The 18,256-nt window shown below is 38.8% G+C and overlaps 1 protein-coding gene across 2 annotated transcripts in view; it reads left to right on the forward strand.

Moving 5' to 3' along the window:
• Positions 1 to 18,256, forward strand: part of LOC126191297 (actin-related protein 8) — a 175,359-nt gene that overhangs the window by 30,797 nt on the left and 126,306 nt on the right. For both annotated transcript variants that reach the window (XM_049932123.1, XM_049932124.1), the window contains exons 4-5: positions 4,275 to 4,448; positions 15,917 to 16,027. In XM_049932123.1, the coding sequence (XP_049788080.1) occupies positions 4,275 to 4,448; positions 15,917 to 16,027 (285 nt within the window). The remainder of the gene's footprint in view (positions 1 to 4,274; positions 4,449 to 15,916; positions 16,028 to 18,256) is intronic.

Here is an 18,256-nt window from a genome sequence, read left to right on the forward strand (position 1 = left end):
ACATTCTGAATTCCTGGAGTTTTTTGTGGTTTGCTGTGCCGGTAGAGATAGATAGTTCTGTATCAGTAAATATTAATAAATAATAATCTGTACTGGCCTTAGCAGCCAGAGATGGTGGTACTGTGTGTGTGTGTGTGTGTGTGTGTGTGTGTGTGTGTGAGAGAGAGAGAGAGAGAGAGAGAGAGAGAGAGAGAGAGTTGTGCTTGTGTGTTTTCTCTATTTTGGAAGAAGGCCTTTTGGTCAAAAGCTTCAGTGTGTAGCATTCTTTTCATTGTGTCTGTCTGCAACTCAATATCTCCTCTGTATGGGCGAGTAGCAGTCTTACCCTTTTTGTATTATTGTTGTTATTTCATGCTGTACTTTCCATTGATGTAGCCTTCACCAGATCTAGAAATGCTCACGCGCTAAATGAAAGACAGTGTAAAATTTCTTGTGGGTCTAGTTGAATAGCACATTAAAATGGAGTCAGTACATAGATAAATTTATCAAGAGACTCAGTTCAGCAAGTTTTTCTTTAAAAGCATCTCTCATTGTGTTGACCTAAAAACGGGGATGTTTGATTGTTTTGCATATTTTTCCTCTTGTTGTCTTACAGAATCATCTTCTGGGGCAGTGCACGTAAATGTTTTTTGAGCAGACATGATCAACAGAAATACTATATAAAGTAGATAACCATATAGGTAGCAGATGCCATTTTGGGGATCTTGGAATTATTACTATCTATCTATATCCGAATCCCGAATTATTACTCTCACTTCATAATACATTAATCATTAATGCCTTTTGTTGCTGGCAATAAATATTAGTTTCTTCTGCATTGTGATGTTCACAGATGCAGTACAGTGCAAAAAACTATTTTCCATTTAGATTTAGCCTCTTTGTGTAGTGTACAGACTGCAGTTCTGTACTCTGATGGGAAAATATTCACGTTCCCATCTAACATAGAGTATGAAATTGTAAATCCCTACCTTTTCGGAAGAAAACTAAAAACATATTCATTAGCCACTTTTTGATACAATTGTTTGAATATAAAGTGCAAGGATGAAAAATTGTTTTCTGTGTGGCAACTCGCAGTGTTTGTTGTAAATCTACATGACAAATATTAACGTACTGCAGGTAGGACTGAGTATTTATGGATGTTGTCGAGTATTACTCAGGGAAGTTATGATTTCAATCAAGTAAATGCAAACAGCAGCAACATAGAGTAAATATTAAGTGTAACTGAATATGCGGCAGCTCTTTCGTAAGTAGTATCTTCTTTTCTAATTTACTTGATTAAATTTAGCTGACAGAAACATGAATAGTATTAGTGATAGTTTATTGTTAATACAGTATAAAATAAAGTTTCTACCATTTGTTTGTATTTTGTTACGTACCTTGACTTGTTCAACACCCTAAAGGTTCTCCTTTTTGATGGTCTCTACAGATCACAATGAATGAGTAAATGATGATAGCACAGTGCTTAAACAACAAAATAGACCACCATATCAGAGCATAAAACACTTCTTTGATGAACCAGATGACTGTCATTTAATTCAAGAACAATAATTGATAGTTAATGCAAATGCCCCGTATCTATGTATGGGAAATAGGAGAATCCTTTGTATTTCGTAATATTTCATAGAGATTATTTAATGGTATTTTTACACTACTGGCTTTTGTTAGGCATTTGTCATGGTCAGTAGAGGTGGAATTATGTGAATAAACTGCTACCAGTCGCTAGTTAAAATACGTAAAACACTGTTTCAGAATGTATTAAAGTTACTTTCCTGTTGCAGAGACCATGGAATTGAAGAAAGTGAAGTGCAGAACTATTGTGTATATTATTGAAAAGAACGTAGTTCAGAACTGTTGCTGATGACAGTTAATATTACAGACTTTCTATCTCTGTTATCAGTAGCTCATCAGTGTATGAGAAGTCCTCATTCCTCTTACTTGGTCTACTTGCTAATTTTTGTACAAGACACATTCCCACATAGCTGCTAACACTCCTGCTTCACAGATTAAAATGTGCTGGAACTTGTAATCTCCCCCTCCCTCCTTTGTTGTTGTCACTACTATTGTCGATGGTAAAGTCTTTTAAAAAAATACGAGAGGAGTAAGATTTACAATAAAACTGTTAGCCAGACCGAGACTCGATCTCAGGACCTTTGTCTTTCGCGGGCAAGTGCTACCATCTGAGATACCCAAGCACGACTCATGCCCCGTCCTCACAGCTTTATTTCTGCCAGTATCTCGTCTCCTACCTTCCAAACTTTACAGAAGCTCTCCTGCGAACCTTGCAGAACTAGCTCTTCTGAAAGAAAGGATATTGTGGAGACATGGCTTAGCCGCAGCCTGGGGGATGTTTCTGCAGAAAATTGTTCAATAGGTTTCTGATAATAGTCACTTTTTTAGCTCTGCAACAGTTTTATACTTTTGTTACAGATTAAAATTGTGGTGTCTAGGAAGCCTGCTTACTCGGTTTGCTAGACAAACATTCAAATTGTAATAATGAGTTTTATTAGAAAAAGAAGAGATACATTACTTAATTTTGCAATTACACAGATGTGTCACAAGCAAAGGGTGACATATGAAATAATAAATCTTCTTCAGTATAAAAAATTTCAAGTCTGTGGTACATAGAGGGTACAAAAGAAGTGAATAGAGTTGACACTGCTATACAAGTGTCTAATCTTGAAGCTGCTATTGAACTGGGGCCCCGCCAGTCGGTTGCAGTGCTTATGTCCACTTCACAGGGGCTGCTGCTGTCGCATTGTTGTCCTGGAGGGAGGTCCAGTCAGCATGCGATTGGCTGACTTCTTCTCACAGCCATTTTCTCTCTTTCTTTCCTGACTGGTGTGCCGGTGCTTGACTTTATGCCGTAACAAAAATGACCAATAAGCGTGTTTATTTCCCATTTTTGAAACTGGTTGTTTGAAGCATCTATTGTATATGTGGCACATTAGTTGGTTATATTCGTGTGATAGGTATATTTTGTGGATCCAGATACGTGCTTCTTGGTATGGTGCTCCTAATGAGTATCTGGATTAGTTTTCAGTGTGGCATTAAAAAAAATGACAGATTTATAGTTGTCAGCTTTTCTTGGCTGTGTTAGTAAACATATATTTTAACCTGCCTGTAATGCATAATTTACATACCACAACATGAATAATAGGGCATTTAATATGTGACAGTTGTTTTTGTTATCTTTTGTAATTACTTTCTTTTGGCAAAAAGACAAGAAAGACAATAGAAGACGATGTTAACCCACAAAAAGGAAGATTGAGAAGAGAAGCTGATGAGAAGGGAATACCAGTTGTAAGGAAAATATTCTCCATTATCCACTTCCCCTTCAAATTATCTGTTTATTTAGATTCTGGTTCACTACATGAAAAGCAGAAGTATTCATTGTACAGCTACATGACACGTAATAATGTTGTGTAAACAGGCTTCTGTTGTTACAAATCTAGATAATATTTCTTTGAAAAATACCAATGTTAATCAAGTGAATATTAAGTTACAACTTTAAGATCAAGAGCAGTTGCTTAATGCACCTGAAGAAGCAGCAACTTTGTTTAAAGCAGCAGATTTCTCTCTAATCTACTTACTTTTAGCTGATACAACCATAAACTGCATTAAGTTGAATAGTGATAGTTTATTGTTTATGCATTGTACAGTTTGAGATTGTATGATTTGATTGTCTTTAGTTAATGCATACTTTGATTTGTTCCACATCCATAAACGTCATCCTTCTTGGTGGTATCTGTGAAACACAATGAATGAATGAGTGAATGAATGGAAAACAGAAAGTGATAAAAAAACAAACAGTGTGAGGACAGTAGCATGAAGCACTTCTATAACCATGACAGGTACAAGTTTTCTTTGCACATAATGAATGTGTGTTTTGTTGTGTCTTCAATAGTAGACAACCAGAATTATGTCCAAATCAGATTTTTAAAACATTTTTACATCTTCTACAAAAGTAAATGTACAGTACTTTTACACCTGTGTTGTATGTGACCTCTGTTTATGGATGGTTTAATTTTGTTGCAGTTGTACTGGCTTGCAAATATTTGATAGAATAGACAAACTTTTAATCCTGTTTCACTGTATTTTATTGCTGACAGTTTAATTGATAATAATTGTCATTTCCATTAGTTAAGTTTTGATATTTTAAATATATTTGAATTTAATTTTGTAGAAATTTTTGCTTTATTAAACAAGCTTATGTGCTGTCAGCTTTTTTGATTCCTTTCCATGTAATTTCATAAGTAGATTTACATTGTTTTCAGGTAATGCACATAAATCCAAATTTGGATTACAATATTCACTTCCCCTACAGACGTGGGGATCTAAATATTCATGCTGGTCCTGGTGGTTCAATGAGTGGTGTCTTAGCTGACCTGGAGACAATTTGGAGTTGGATAATTAAAAACAGATTAGATATCCCACTTAAGGATTTACGAGTAAGTGAGATGATGATATTTTCCATTACATTGCAAACATATCTGTGTATTATTTACTGTAATTGATGCTCCCTACCCCATGTGCCATGGGCCTTTAGTGGGGTGCCTTGTGTGCCTCAGTGATACAGATAGCTGTACTGTAGATGCAACCACAACAGAGGGGTATCTATTGAGAGACCAGACAAACATGTGATTCGTGAAGAGGGGCAGCAGCCTTTTCAATAGTTGCAAAGGCAACAGTCTTAATGATTGACTGAGCTGGCCTTGTAGCACTAACCAAAACAGCCTTGCTGTGTGCTGGTACTGCAAATGGCTGAAAGCAAGGGGAAATTACAGCTTTAATTTTTCCTGAGGGCATGCAGCTCTACTGTGTGGTTAAGTGATGATGACATCCTCTTGGGTAAAAAATTGCAGAGGTAAAATGTCCCCTATTTGGATATCTGTGTGGGGACTGCTCAGGAGGATGACGTCATCGGGAGAAACAAAACTGCCGTTCTGTGAATCAGAGCATATGTTAGATTCTTTAATTGGGCAGATAGATCAGAAAATTTAAAAAGGGCAACAAATAGCTTGAGGTTAGATGTAATGGAAATTAGTGAAATTTGCTGCCAGGAGGAACAGGAATTTTGATCAAACCATGGAAAATCCAGGATAGAAAGTAACAACATTATGAAAAGGAAAGTTGACACTCACCATTTAGTGGAGATGCTGAGTTGCAGATAGGCACAACAAGAAGATTCTCACACATAAATCTTTCAGCCAAAACGCCTTTGTCAAAAATAGAGCACACACACACACACACACACACACACACACACAAACTCACACACACATATGACTGCAGTCTCAGGCAACTGAAGCCACACTTCTAATCAAGTGAATACAAGGTTATAGATTCAAATTCACTTAGGGGCAATGCTGGAGTGGGTTTAATAATGAATAAGAAAACAGGAATGCAGGTAAGTTGCTATGAACAGCATAGTAGATGCATTATCATAGCCAAGATAGACATGAAGCCTACACCTACCACAGTAGTAAAAGTTTATATGCCAACAAGCTCCACAGGCAATGAAGAGATTAAGGGAGACTGAAATGTAATTGCAATGAGAGACTAGAATTCAATAGTAGGAAAAGGAAGATAAGGAAAAATGGTAGATAGATATGAATTTGAGGTAGGGAATGAAAGAGGAAGCCACTTGGTAGAATTTTGCATTGAGCATAATTTTCTCATTGTTAACACTTGGTTTAATTTTTAACGATGGGAGATGCGGCTGGCCGGCTAGGTGCCCTGGATGGACGATCCTCAACTGCATACTGCGCAAGTGATTGTTGTGCCAAAGCACCTGCTTATGGTAATGAATCAGTCAGATTCATTTTCACTGCTGACCTCAAAATCACTGTCTAGAAGCAGTTTCAAGGCTTTTTGGGTGAGTAAAACAGTTTGCTCATTTTCAAAATAAAATCTTACACAAAAATAGTATTTCTACAGCAGAGAAAGGAGGCAATACAGATGTGCCTCTGTGCACACTACACTACTAACTAAATGCCCAAAATCATTTGCGTGTGCTAAGTGAATGCACACAATACCTAGTAGCAATACATTGCTGTACAAAAAATGTTCATAAAGCCCATTAGATAACACCAAGGACATTGCTTGCACAACAATTTACACTACTGGCCATTAAAATTGCTACACCAAGAAGAAATGCAGATGATAAACGGGTATTCTTTGGCCAAATGTATTATACTAGAACTGACATGTGATTACATTTTCATGTAATTTGGGTGCATAGATCCTGAGAAATCGGTACCTAGAACAACCACCTCTGCCCGTAATAACAGCCTTGTTATGCCTGGGCATTGAGTCAAACAGAGCTTGGATGGCGTACACGTACAGCTGCCTATGCAGCTTCAACACGATACCACTGTTCATCAAGAGTAGTGACTGGCGTATTGTGACGAGCCAGTTGCTCGGCCAACATTGACCAGATGTTTTCAATTGATGAGAGATCTGGAGAATGTGCTGGCCAGGGCAGCAGTTGAACATTTTCTGTATCCAGAAAGACCCGTACAGGACCTGCAACATCCGGTCGTGCATTATCCTGCTAAAATGTAAGAGTTTTGCAGGGATCGAATGAAGGGCAGAGCCACGGGTCGTAACACATCTGAAATGTAATGTCCACTGTTCAAAGTGGCGTCAATGTGAACAAGAGGTGACCGAGACGTGTAACGAATGGCACCCCATACCATCATGCCAGTATGGCGATGGCAAAAACATGCTTCCAATGTGCGTTCACCGCGATATCGCCAAACACAGATGCGACCATCATGATGCTGTAAACAGAACCTGGATTCATCCGAAAAATGACGTTTTGCCATTCATACACCCAGGTTCGTCGTTGAGTACACCATCGCAGGCGCTCCTGTCTGTGATGCAGCGTCAAGAGTAACCGCAGCCATGGTCTCCGAGCTGATAGTCCATGCTGCTGCAAACATCGTCGAACTGTTCGTGCAGATGGTTGTTGTCTTGCAAACGTCCCCATCTGTTGACTCAGGGATCGAGACGTGGATGCACGATCCATTACAGCCATGCGGATAAGATGCCTGCCATCTCGACTGCTAGTGATACGAGACCATTGGGATCCAGCACCGCATTCCGTATTACCCTCCTGAATCCACTGATTCCATATTCTGCTAACAGTCATTGGATCTCGACCGACGCGAGCAGCAATGTCGCGCTACGATAAACCGCAATCACGATAAGCTACAGTCTGACCTTTATCAAAGTCAGAAACTTGATGGTACACATTTCTCCTCCTTACACGAGGCATCACAGCAACATTTCACCAGGCAGCGCCGGTCAACTGCTGTTTGTGTATGAGAAATCGGTTGGAAACTTTCCTCATGTTAGCACGTTGTAGGTGTCGTCACCAGCGCCAAACTTGTGTGACTGCTCTGAAAAGCTAATCATTTGCATATCACAGCATCTTCTTCCTGTCGGTTAAATTTCGCGTCTGTAGCACATCATCTTCATGGTGTAGCAATTTTAATGGCCAGTGGTGTAGTTTAGCAAAATGGTAAATACGCAGAGCAGGCTTTACTGCAACAGCAGCCCGCCAGAAGGAACGTCTCTTTCCCAGGCAACCTACAGCAGTCCACTATCTGCAAGGTCCAATTACAGTGGACTTCTGCAGAAGTCAACTGCAATTAAAGGTTTAAGAATCATGAAAGAAGACTCTGACCACAATTTATTGGTTATGGACTGTAGATTAAAACTGAAGAAATTTCATAAAGATAGGAAGTTAAGGAGATAGGACCTGGATGAGTTGAAAGTATCAGAGGTTGTTGAGAGTTTCAGACGGAGCATTAGGCAATGGTTGTCTAGAACAGGGGAAAGAAATACTGTAGGAGACAAATGGGTAGTTTAAGAGATGAAATAGTGAAGGCAACGGAGGATGAAATCGGTAAAAGGACAAGGCCTAGGAGAAATCCTTTGATAACACAGGATGTACTGAGTTTAATTGATGAAAGAAGAAAATATGAAAATGCAGCAAATAAAACCAGCAAAAGGGAAAACAAATGTCTAAAAAATGAGATTGACAGGAAGTCAAAATGGCTAAGCTGGAATGGCTAGAGGGCAGATGTAAGGGTTTAGAAGCATATTTCACTATGGGAAAGATAGATGCCACCTACAGGAATATTAAAGAGACTTTTGGAGAAAGAAAAGAGAATCAGCTGTACCTGTGTGAATATCAAGAACTCAGATGGTAAACCAGTACTAAGCAAAGAAGGGAAAGCTGAAATGTGGAAGGAGTATGTAGAGGGTCTCTGCTATGGAGATGAACTTGAAGGCAGTTTTATAAAAAAGGAAGAGGACATGGATGAAGATGAAATGGGATATATGGTACTGCAAGAAGAATGCACCAGAGCACTGAAAGCCTTAAGTTAAAACAAGGCTACTGTAGTAGATTTACAAATGGCCTTGGGACGGCCAGCCATGACAAACCTCTTACATCTGACGTGCAAGATGAATGAGACAGGCAAAATACCTTCAGACTCCAAGAAGAGTATAACAATTCCAGTTCGAAAGAAAGCAGTTGCTGACAGATGTGAAAATTACTGAACTATTAGTTTAATAAGTCATTGTTGGAAAATACTGACACAAATTCATTACAGAAGAATGGAAAAACTGGTAGAAGCTGATGTTCGTGAAGATCAACGTGGATTTCAGAGAAATGTAGGAGCTTGCAAGACAATACTGACCCTATGACTTATCTTAGAAGAAAGGTCAAGGAAAGGCAAACCTACTTTTATAGCAGTTGTAGACTCAGAGAAAGTTTTTGACAACATTGACTGGAATACTCTCTTTGAAATTATGAAGGTAGTAGGGGTAAAAAAGGAGCAAAAGGCCATTACAACTTGTATAGAAACCAGATGGCAGTTATGGGAGTCGAGGGACATGAAAGGGAAGCAGTAGTTTAGGAGGCAGAGGGCCAGGGTCATAGCCTGTCCCTAATGTTATTCAGTCTGTATATTGAGCAAGCAGTAAGGGAAACCAAAGAAAAATTTGGAGGAGGCATTGAAGTTCAGGGAGAAGAAATAAAAACCTTGAGGTTTGACAGTGACATTGTAATTATGTTAGACACAGCAAAAGACTTGGAAGAGCAGTTGAACAGAATGGACGTCGTCTTGCAAGGGGAATGTAATGTAGAAATCAGCAAAAGCAAGACAAGGATAATGGAATGTAGTCAAATTAAATCAGATGAGGCTGAGGGAATTAGATTAGCAACAAGATGATGATGATTGGTTTGTGGGGCGCTCAACTGCGTGGTTATCAGCGCCCGTACAATTACCCAATCTTTGCTCAGTCCAATTTCGCCACTTTCCTGGATGATGATGAAATGATGAGGACAACACAAACACCCAGTCATCTCGAGGCAGGTGAAAATCCCTGACCCCGCCGGGAATCGAACCCGGGACCCCGTGCTCGGGAAGCGAGAACGCTACCGCGAGACCACGAGCGGCGGACAGATTAGCAACAAGGCACTCAAAGTAGTAGATAGGTTTTGCTACTTGTCAGCAAAATAATTGATGATGCTCAAATTAGGGAGTATATAAAATGTAGACTGGCAATGGTAAGATAAGTGTTTCTGAAGAAGAGAAATTTGTTAACATCAAATATAGACTTAAGTGTTAAGCAGGCTTTTCTGAAGGTATTTGTCTGGAGTGTAGTGATGTATGGAAGTGAAATGTGGATGATAAACAGTTTGGACAAGAAGAGAGTAGAAGCTTTTGAAATGTGGTGCTGCAGAAGAATGCTGAAGATTATATGGGTAGATCATGTAACTGATGATGTGGTACTGAATAGAATTGAGGGGACGAGAAATTTATGCCCAACTTGACTAAAAGAAGAGATCGATTGATAGGACACTACATCAAGTGGTCACCAATTTAGTGTTGTAGGAAGGTGTGTGCGTTTGGGGGGGGAGGGGTAAAAATTGTAGGGGGAGACCAGGGTGTGAATACAGTAAGCAGATTGAGAAGGATGTAGATTGCAGTAGTTATTGAGAGATGAGGCTTGCATGGGATAGAGTAGCAGGGGGAGCTGCATCAAACCAGTCTTTGGACTGTAGACCATGACAACAACAGTTGATACTTTGTATCTTTCTAATACTGCCTGTGAATAGTATATTCCGTAATTATATCAGCTGTGATAATTTCACAGTTGCTGTTTGAATATACTTCTAAATAGCACCTGCCAGACAATAATAAAATTGGTGTTGATAAGTCGACTATGTTCTGGTAAGATAATAAATAAATAATTTGAAACTGAAACATTTTAATGCCTGCTCTTGTTACAGTTCTCACAATTCCATTATGGCAACCCTTCGGTGAAATTAGATGTAGAATGAACAAGTGAAGGAGAAAGCATGACATAGAATTGGTTGTAATAATATTCCATGTTTACATTGTACGACAGTTGTGTTGATTCCTGGCTGGTCTGAGATTTTCTCCGTTCAGGGACTGGGTGTTGTGTTGTCCTAGTCATCATCATTTCATCCTCATCGATGCGCAAGTTGCCGAAGTGGCGTCAAATCGAAAGACTTACACCCAGTGAACGGTCTGCCCAACGGGAGGCCCTAGTCACATGACATTTACATTTTTTTATTTATACATTTTTGCTTAGTGAGAAAAATATATACTTAATAAATCTACTTTTACACTTTTGCTAAACGAACCTGTCAGATTACACTGAAGGAAGTGGAAAGGGTTACATTGTGAACACCTTGAATGAACACTATCAAACTGATTCTCCAGTATTTCCATACCTATGGAACATGTTGAATGAAATTTTGTTCTTGTGTGAGTATAGTACAGAAAAAAACCGTTCCTACAGATGAAGAATGATGTGGGTGAATGATAGCTGTTGAGTGTGTTTAATATAACTGGAACTTTCCAAGTAGAGGGCACAACAATGGGTTCCGATAGGATGTGCCGTGCAGCGTAACACAATCTTTCGGGCTTTGAGAAAGGTCAGATCCATAGCCTGAGAGACACGGGAACATCATATTGGTAGACCACACAAACAAGTGGCACTAGGGAAATGACTGCAGAATGAGTGATGATGAGATGCATTCAGGAAAACAGTGTGGCATAAAGAGTAAGCATGTGTTCTTCCAGAAGGACCACATCATGAGAAGATTGTAGGACCATTCCACTGGGCCATGACAGTTAGATGGATGACAAGTGACATCCAAGCAGAGGTTACACAGTGTCATAGTGAATCATCGGCAACAGATTACGGGAATATGGATTGAGATCTTGAACTGCTGTGTGTTGTTTTGCTGCTGACACAGTACCACAGACAACAAAGGTAGAGTAGAGTACTGGGGTATGGAGTGATATTCTATGATATTCAACAGTGGGTTTTGATTCTGTTTGTTGCTGTCAAATTGGACCAATTCATCGTAGATTTTCTGGCGAAAAGGGTCAAGAAGTGGCAGTTCCTGAGGCCGTACACCTGCAACTCTTGGAATCTGGGGTGTGTGGGGACTGATACAGTTATTGGTGAAGGGAGGCTGAACACTTGCCAATATGTGGCAAGAATGGTAAACCCAGTTGTAATTTTCTTCATGATTAGGGTACCAAATGGCATAATACAGTGTGAATGCCATGAGAAATGTGTGGGTCCTAGACTGGCTTGTCTGATCTCCTGATTTACCTCCTATAGGGCCTCTGTGGGATGCTGTGGGAAGACATGTGCTTTAATACTTTCAGGCATCAGTCTTCAAGAACTGACACAGCATGTGTTTCAGGCATAGCAAAAAATTCTTTAAGATGACATTTGGAGACTATTTGCTTCCATACCACAACAAATATAAGCAAGTATTTGTACCTTTGGGAGGGGAGGTTCACACCAAATACTGGTGTTGGTTGGTGATAGACATCAGTTCCAATGGAATGAAAGTTGAATAATTTAATACATGTTATGTGATGAACATTTCCACAAATTTTGATTAATATCTGATAGGTGCTTCATCTTGTAACACTTTACATTTTTGTTCATGTGTACTGTTGTAAAAAAAGTTTGTTTGTTGTCTTAATGCAGTGCTATACCTCTGTTAATTATTATACTTTTCCATAGTAAGTAGGCACTCACCACCTCCCTCTGTGTGTTGAATTCATGCAAGGTAGTGTATATGAACTAATGAAGCTAATCAGATTTCACACAGACTTTGAAGGTCTGTGTTGTCCTCTTATCCATAAAGCTGATAGCTGGAGTGGGCAACTTATATCAGACAATTACCCACGTGAAAATGTATACCCGTCATCAGCTATACCTTTTCTAACTTCAGTTTACCATCTGTGACATGCTCCGGCTGTGATGCTATTTCCAAACAAAACCCTTAGAGCCATAAAAAGAGATTACATTAATATCTCCTTATTTAGTATTTATTTTTTCTTGTTGAGTTGTTCTACTTAAGGGATGTGGGGCCTTGTGAGTAAAGTTTACAGGAGACAACCCCCCCCCCCTCCCCTCCCTTTTAATTTTTCTTTCGCAGTCAAAAGATTGCAGTGTCCTACAGTGGCTGCCTTGGCTACCTTGTGTCTAAGTGATTCTCTTCAACTCTTGCAGCATTATAAATACTTTTGAATTAGCACTAATTGTTATTAAACAAATTATTGCCTTGTCAGGCTTTTTTGTATCCTGACCATGTAGGCTCATTAGTGGAAGAACAAAATAACATGAAAAGAATTCCAAATAGATCTACCGTATATTGTAAATTTAAAACTTCTAAAACTTTCCTTATTCAACATCATGTTCTACATCTAAAACAATGTGAGAGGAGAAAAATCTAAGTGTAATGAAGTAGTTAACAGCAGCAGTAAATGAATATTTTGTAGATTTTCAGGAATCATACCTTGAGGATGGAATTTGTTCACTGTAAAAAAAGTGCATTTTGACCTAAAAACACCTATCTCTGCCACATCAAGAACTTCACATACAACTGTCACACTACCTTGACATAGGGGCGGAAGTTGTGAACCAAATCACAATCCTTAATTAGAATCGTTCCTTACCATGATCGATAAGGAATCTTTTTTTGAGGTAGACGAAAAGCTGTTCACTGTTCCCCCCTCACCCTAACCATTTGCTATAAAGGAAAATAGAAGGTGGTGGAAAGTAATTATATGAAGGGAGCAGGAGAAGCCTGCTGGGGAGAACACTGAGAAAGCTCAGTGTGGGAATAGCAGTTGGAATGATATGGGAACAGAAGGTTAGGGGAGGGTGAGTAGGAGGCCACAACCAGCAGAGATTGAAACCAGGTGGGTTATAGGAACAATGAATGTCATGACTTACCATTTACACAACTCAGGAAAGCTGTTATTCAAGGGTAGAAACCAAGTGGCGCAGATTGTGAAGCAACTGTTAAAGTCAACCATGTTGTGCAACATCCTCAACAACAGGATGGCCTAGTTGGTCTTTGACCACAATTTGGCAGTGCCATACATGAGAATTGAGTGTGTGGTAATACCCATGTAGAATACTGTGCACTAGTTGCAATACGGTTGACATATAATGTAGCTGCTTTTACACATGGCTGTGCCTTTCATGGGTTAACAAATGCCAGTAGGTGGAAAACAGTTGTCACTCCGTGTTAATTAGAACTGGAACAACTAAATCACATTTCATTTTTTATTTGTCTTTGAGCCATATTTACTATAGTATTGGCTTTACACAGTGTATTTACATTTAAAATTAACAAAGCAAGCATATGCTCTGACTAAAAATAGAGTGGGGTGGAAACATTGGAAAGTTGGCTGCCAGAACCCCAGTCACATTGTAAATGAAGAATATCCCCCCTACAATCCCCACAACCCTATGGAAGTATCATCAAAATACGTGTAGAACAATTTTGTTTTCAAATGCAAGATTTTCATTGCTATTTCCTCAAAGTCCTCCACTCTGAATCTAGAGGAGATCTCATAGTGACTCTGCCTGTTTGTATATGGAATATAATCTCCACATTGAAATTAAGTGATGGTATATATGTGTGTTGACAGTTTGAATGTGTTGTTCAAGTGGGTGTTGTAGGGAAGCAGCCTACTCACGCCGTATAAAATTCACATCAGTCTTTCCATTGTGTGCCAGACAGTCCGCTGTAACTAGCTCTGATGTCATAAATGTTGTGCAATACTTTAAAAATCAAGTAAATAACCTGAAATGTTTCTAGCATGTCAGGAGTAATACTAAATCAATATGTGTTGGATACCAGTTCAATAACTTTAACCATTTTCGAAATTTGGATGTTTTTCTGTAAAAATCATTGGCGCAACAGAAAAGAGCTAGAAACTTAAAAATTTATATTTAGATTCCTTTTTCATAATAATTTAGTAGAAACAGTATTCTGGATCTCACAAATTAAAATTTTAGTTGAAATTCATGATTTTCTGGTTTTTGTCTTAAAAATTAAGGAAGCAAGATAGATTAAGTAGGTGAATAAATAAGGCTAGGATGTTTAAATTTAAGTAGAAGGGAGATCCGCTATAATGATAAAGATGTGAGAAGTTTCAACGGAATAACTATAAAACTATAGCGATAGTGTATCTCCAAAGGGCAAGTTCATAGCTTGTCTACTGCGTGTAGTGTAATTAAATTAATTATCTCGCCCAAATAGTTTGACTTAACCACGTCAGACTTTTATTATGATTACTTACTTGTGTGCTGATTGCACATTTAAATTGAGATCTTCATCGGCCATCAGCAAAGGAAGCAATGATTTATTCAATAACTTAAAATGGTGCCCAGCGGCTAGTCGGGAGAGCGGATTTGATCAGGCGTTCCCTTAGCCGTCCGCACCGCGGCTTTATATATAAGAACGCTGCACGAGAGAAAAAGGCCCCAGTTTTCTCCAGATGCTGATTAGCGCACCACCTGTGCCAGGAGTCGTGTCGCGTCGGTATCATTGCTGTAAACAGCCTCGGATGCCGTAATAAGTTACTCGGGATACGCATAACCATGAAATCGTTTTCGAGTGAAGTGTTAATTCTGGAATGACTTTAATGATCTATTTTCAGTGTGCGTATGTCGTATTTTCACGTGCCGCTGCGGGACAGACATTCTACCATTATTTAGCATGGCGTTTGATGAACATTATCATCAAATTATGGCGAGCATTCACTTAAACATTTAATTTGAACAATTATAGTTGCATCAGCGCATTAGACTCTGAACTGCTCTGGTAGTTGGATTGTGTGGATTCCTTTTTGGTGTGTGACTCAGAATATAGTGAACATTTTATAGAGAATCATTTTTTGATTATGAATCCCAGACAATCTCCAAATTCCTCAGAGCTATAAACTGTAGCTATAAATGTATTTCTCAGATGAAGTGGGCACTAGGAATTCTAATTACAGGCTTCACGTTTTGCTAATCACTTTCTGGTTGCCAATATTGTAGTTAGAGAGCCAGTGTTGAGAACGGCAAACAACAGCATTAAATAAATAATAGGAACATTTCATATACAATAATCCCACCCACCGCCCCACATATGGTGCATCGGCCGGGAAACATCTTTTCTACATTACATTCTACATTTTTTTTATAACAATAATTCCACCCGCCGCCCCACAGTGTCAAGCACTACAGTGGAGTTTTCTAGTGACGTCTGTGTTAAGGGAGACATGACATCGAAACTGACTAGGAAATCGCTCTTATCTAGATACATCCCTTGGAACACTTTCATAAGCTCTGCTGAGTTCTTAACATGTTGATGAAAATGGATCATTAGAAAGTTCAGCTGCATTGCTAGATGTTTGGTTATACCATCTGTCAGTGAATTTATTGTTTTGCAAGTGGCTTTAGGACTACATTATTATAGTATTAAGAAACAATTTCACCAATAAAACTCATGTTTACTTTGAAGTTATCAATTTATCACTCATCTTTTTTTATTTCTTTCCAGCACTACAGAGCTGTTCTTGTAATACCAGATATATACAACCGACAACACCTAAAGGAGTTAACAACATTACTGCTGTGCAAAATTGGTTTTGGAGGATGTTTTCTGTTGCAGGTTAGTGTTCCTAGGATAAGGTAGTTTTGTATTCAAATACTCTCAGTATTTAAATCGTGTTTGTATATAATTTTAAGAACTTAAAACACTACTTTTTGTGTTATTTAAAAGGCGGTTAGAATAACAATAGCAAACTAGAAAGCAAGTCATCCTGTATCCCACTGTCATTCGACTATTGATATCTTCCCATGTACATCAGCAAACAGTCACAGATTGCTGCTCACCCAATCTGTCAGATCATTTATGTATATTGAGAATAAGAGCAGCCCCACCACACTTGCCTGGGGCACTCCTGACAGTACTCTTGTCCAATGAACACTCGTCATCAAGGACAGTGTACTGGGTTCTATTACTTAAGAAGTCTTTGAGCCTCTTATGTTTCTGGGAACCTGTTCCATGTGCTCAGACCTTTGTTAACAGTCTGCATTGGGGCACTATGGCAAACACATTCTAGAAATCTAGGAGTATGGAATCTACCTGTTGCACTTCACACATGGTTCACAGGAGATTGTGCAATAAAAAGCCAATCTGAGTTCCACACAAGTGATGCTTTCTATATCTGTGTTAATACGTGAGTGGAAGCTTTTCTGTGTGAAGGAAAGTTATTATATCTGAAGTTAGAATAAGTTCAAGAATTCTACAGCATACCAATGATGAGGATGTGGATCTGTAATTTTATGGATCTGTTCTTTTACTCTTCTTGTAGAAAGGAGTCACTGGTGCTTTGTTCTAGTCACTTGAGATTTTGCGCTGAGTGAGAGATTCATGAGAAGTGCAAGCTAAATAAGTGGCCAGTGCTGTAGAGTACTCTTCGTAAAACTGAATTGGGATTCCGTCTGGACCTGATCACTTATTTGTTTTCAACTCTTTGAGTTGTTTCTCAACACCAGGAATGCCTATTTCATTGTCCATATAGGAGTGCAGTGGTCAAACAATGTATGATCCTCCTGCATGAATAATTTCTTGAATGAGAGATTTAAGACCTCGGGCTTCACTTGTGTTGCCACCCGAGGCTGGTCAATGATTGACAGGACAGAAGCCTTTGACCCCCTTGGTGATTTTATGTAGGACCAAAATTTTCTCTGGTTCTCAGCAAGATACGTGGCTAAGGAATGACATTGAAAGTTCTCTTATGATTTGTGCATCGATCTTTTTATAGACCCACAAATTTTTCCACATTTTTTTTTGCCCTTTCTCTTGAAAATGGCAGTTTTTGCTGAGGTATGTGTTAGAAACAATACAAACTGAGTGCTACTGTGATTTAGCATCATTTTATTTTCTGCAAGTAATGAATTTATGTCTTGAACTACACTATTTGGCACGTATCCTGTGTTTTGCTTAATGTCCTTCACTATCAAGGTAGCGTCAACAGCAAGCAGAAGTATTTTAGAATCACTTGTTGTATTAGAAGGCAAATCTTTTATATATACTACATCAGTCCAAAAAGTTTCAAGGCAGGATTAATAAAAAAAGGTGGTGGTTTTAATGCATCATATATTCAATATTGTCTCTCCATCAAATGAGTATGATGCACAGATGCTCAGACAACCTCGTCAAACTGTCAGAAAACTCCTTCTTTGGCATGTTGTACAATCTGCGCGTCATATTGGCTTGAATCAAACAATGGAAAATCCAGGATGGAATGCAACAATATTATGAAAAAGATAGTTGCTACTTACCATGCAAGCTGAGTTACAGATAGGCACAACAAAAAGACTGTCAGGAAGTGAGCATTCAGCTGACAAGGCCTTCAACGAAAATAGACAACATACACACACACTCGAGCAAATGCAACTCACACACATGACCACAGTCTCTGGCTGCTGAGGCCAGACTTCGAGCAGGAGCGCATGATGGGAGAGGCAACTGGGTGATGGTGGTAAAGAGGAGGCTGGTGGGGAAGGGATAGCAGGGTAGGGTTTTTTTTTTTTGTCCCCTCCTCTGAAGGAGGAAGGCTGAGGGCATGCTGGCGTCCCTTTTCAGCCATAGGGTTTTTACATATTTATTTTTATTTGATACAATTTATTTTTCCTGCAAGTGCATTGTTATATATGGTTGACAATTTCGTTACTGCAGGTTTTTAGCAAAAAAACAAAAACAGTTACACTAACATAATAAAATTTAAGTATATAAAAGAAGAAAAAGTATAAAATACACACTGTATGTAACGATGAAAGAGAAGAGGCATATAGAATACAAAAAAACAGTTTAACATTATAGGAATTAATT

Source organism: Schistocerca cancellata, chromosome 6, assembly GCF_023864275.1.
Source record: "Schistocerca cancellata isolate TAMUIC-IGC-003103 chromosome 6, iqSchCanc2.1, whole genome shotgun sequence".
Lineage (NCBI taxonomy): Eukaryota > Metazoa > Arthropoda > Insecta > Orthoptera > Acrididae > Schistocerca > Schistocerca cancellata.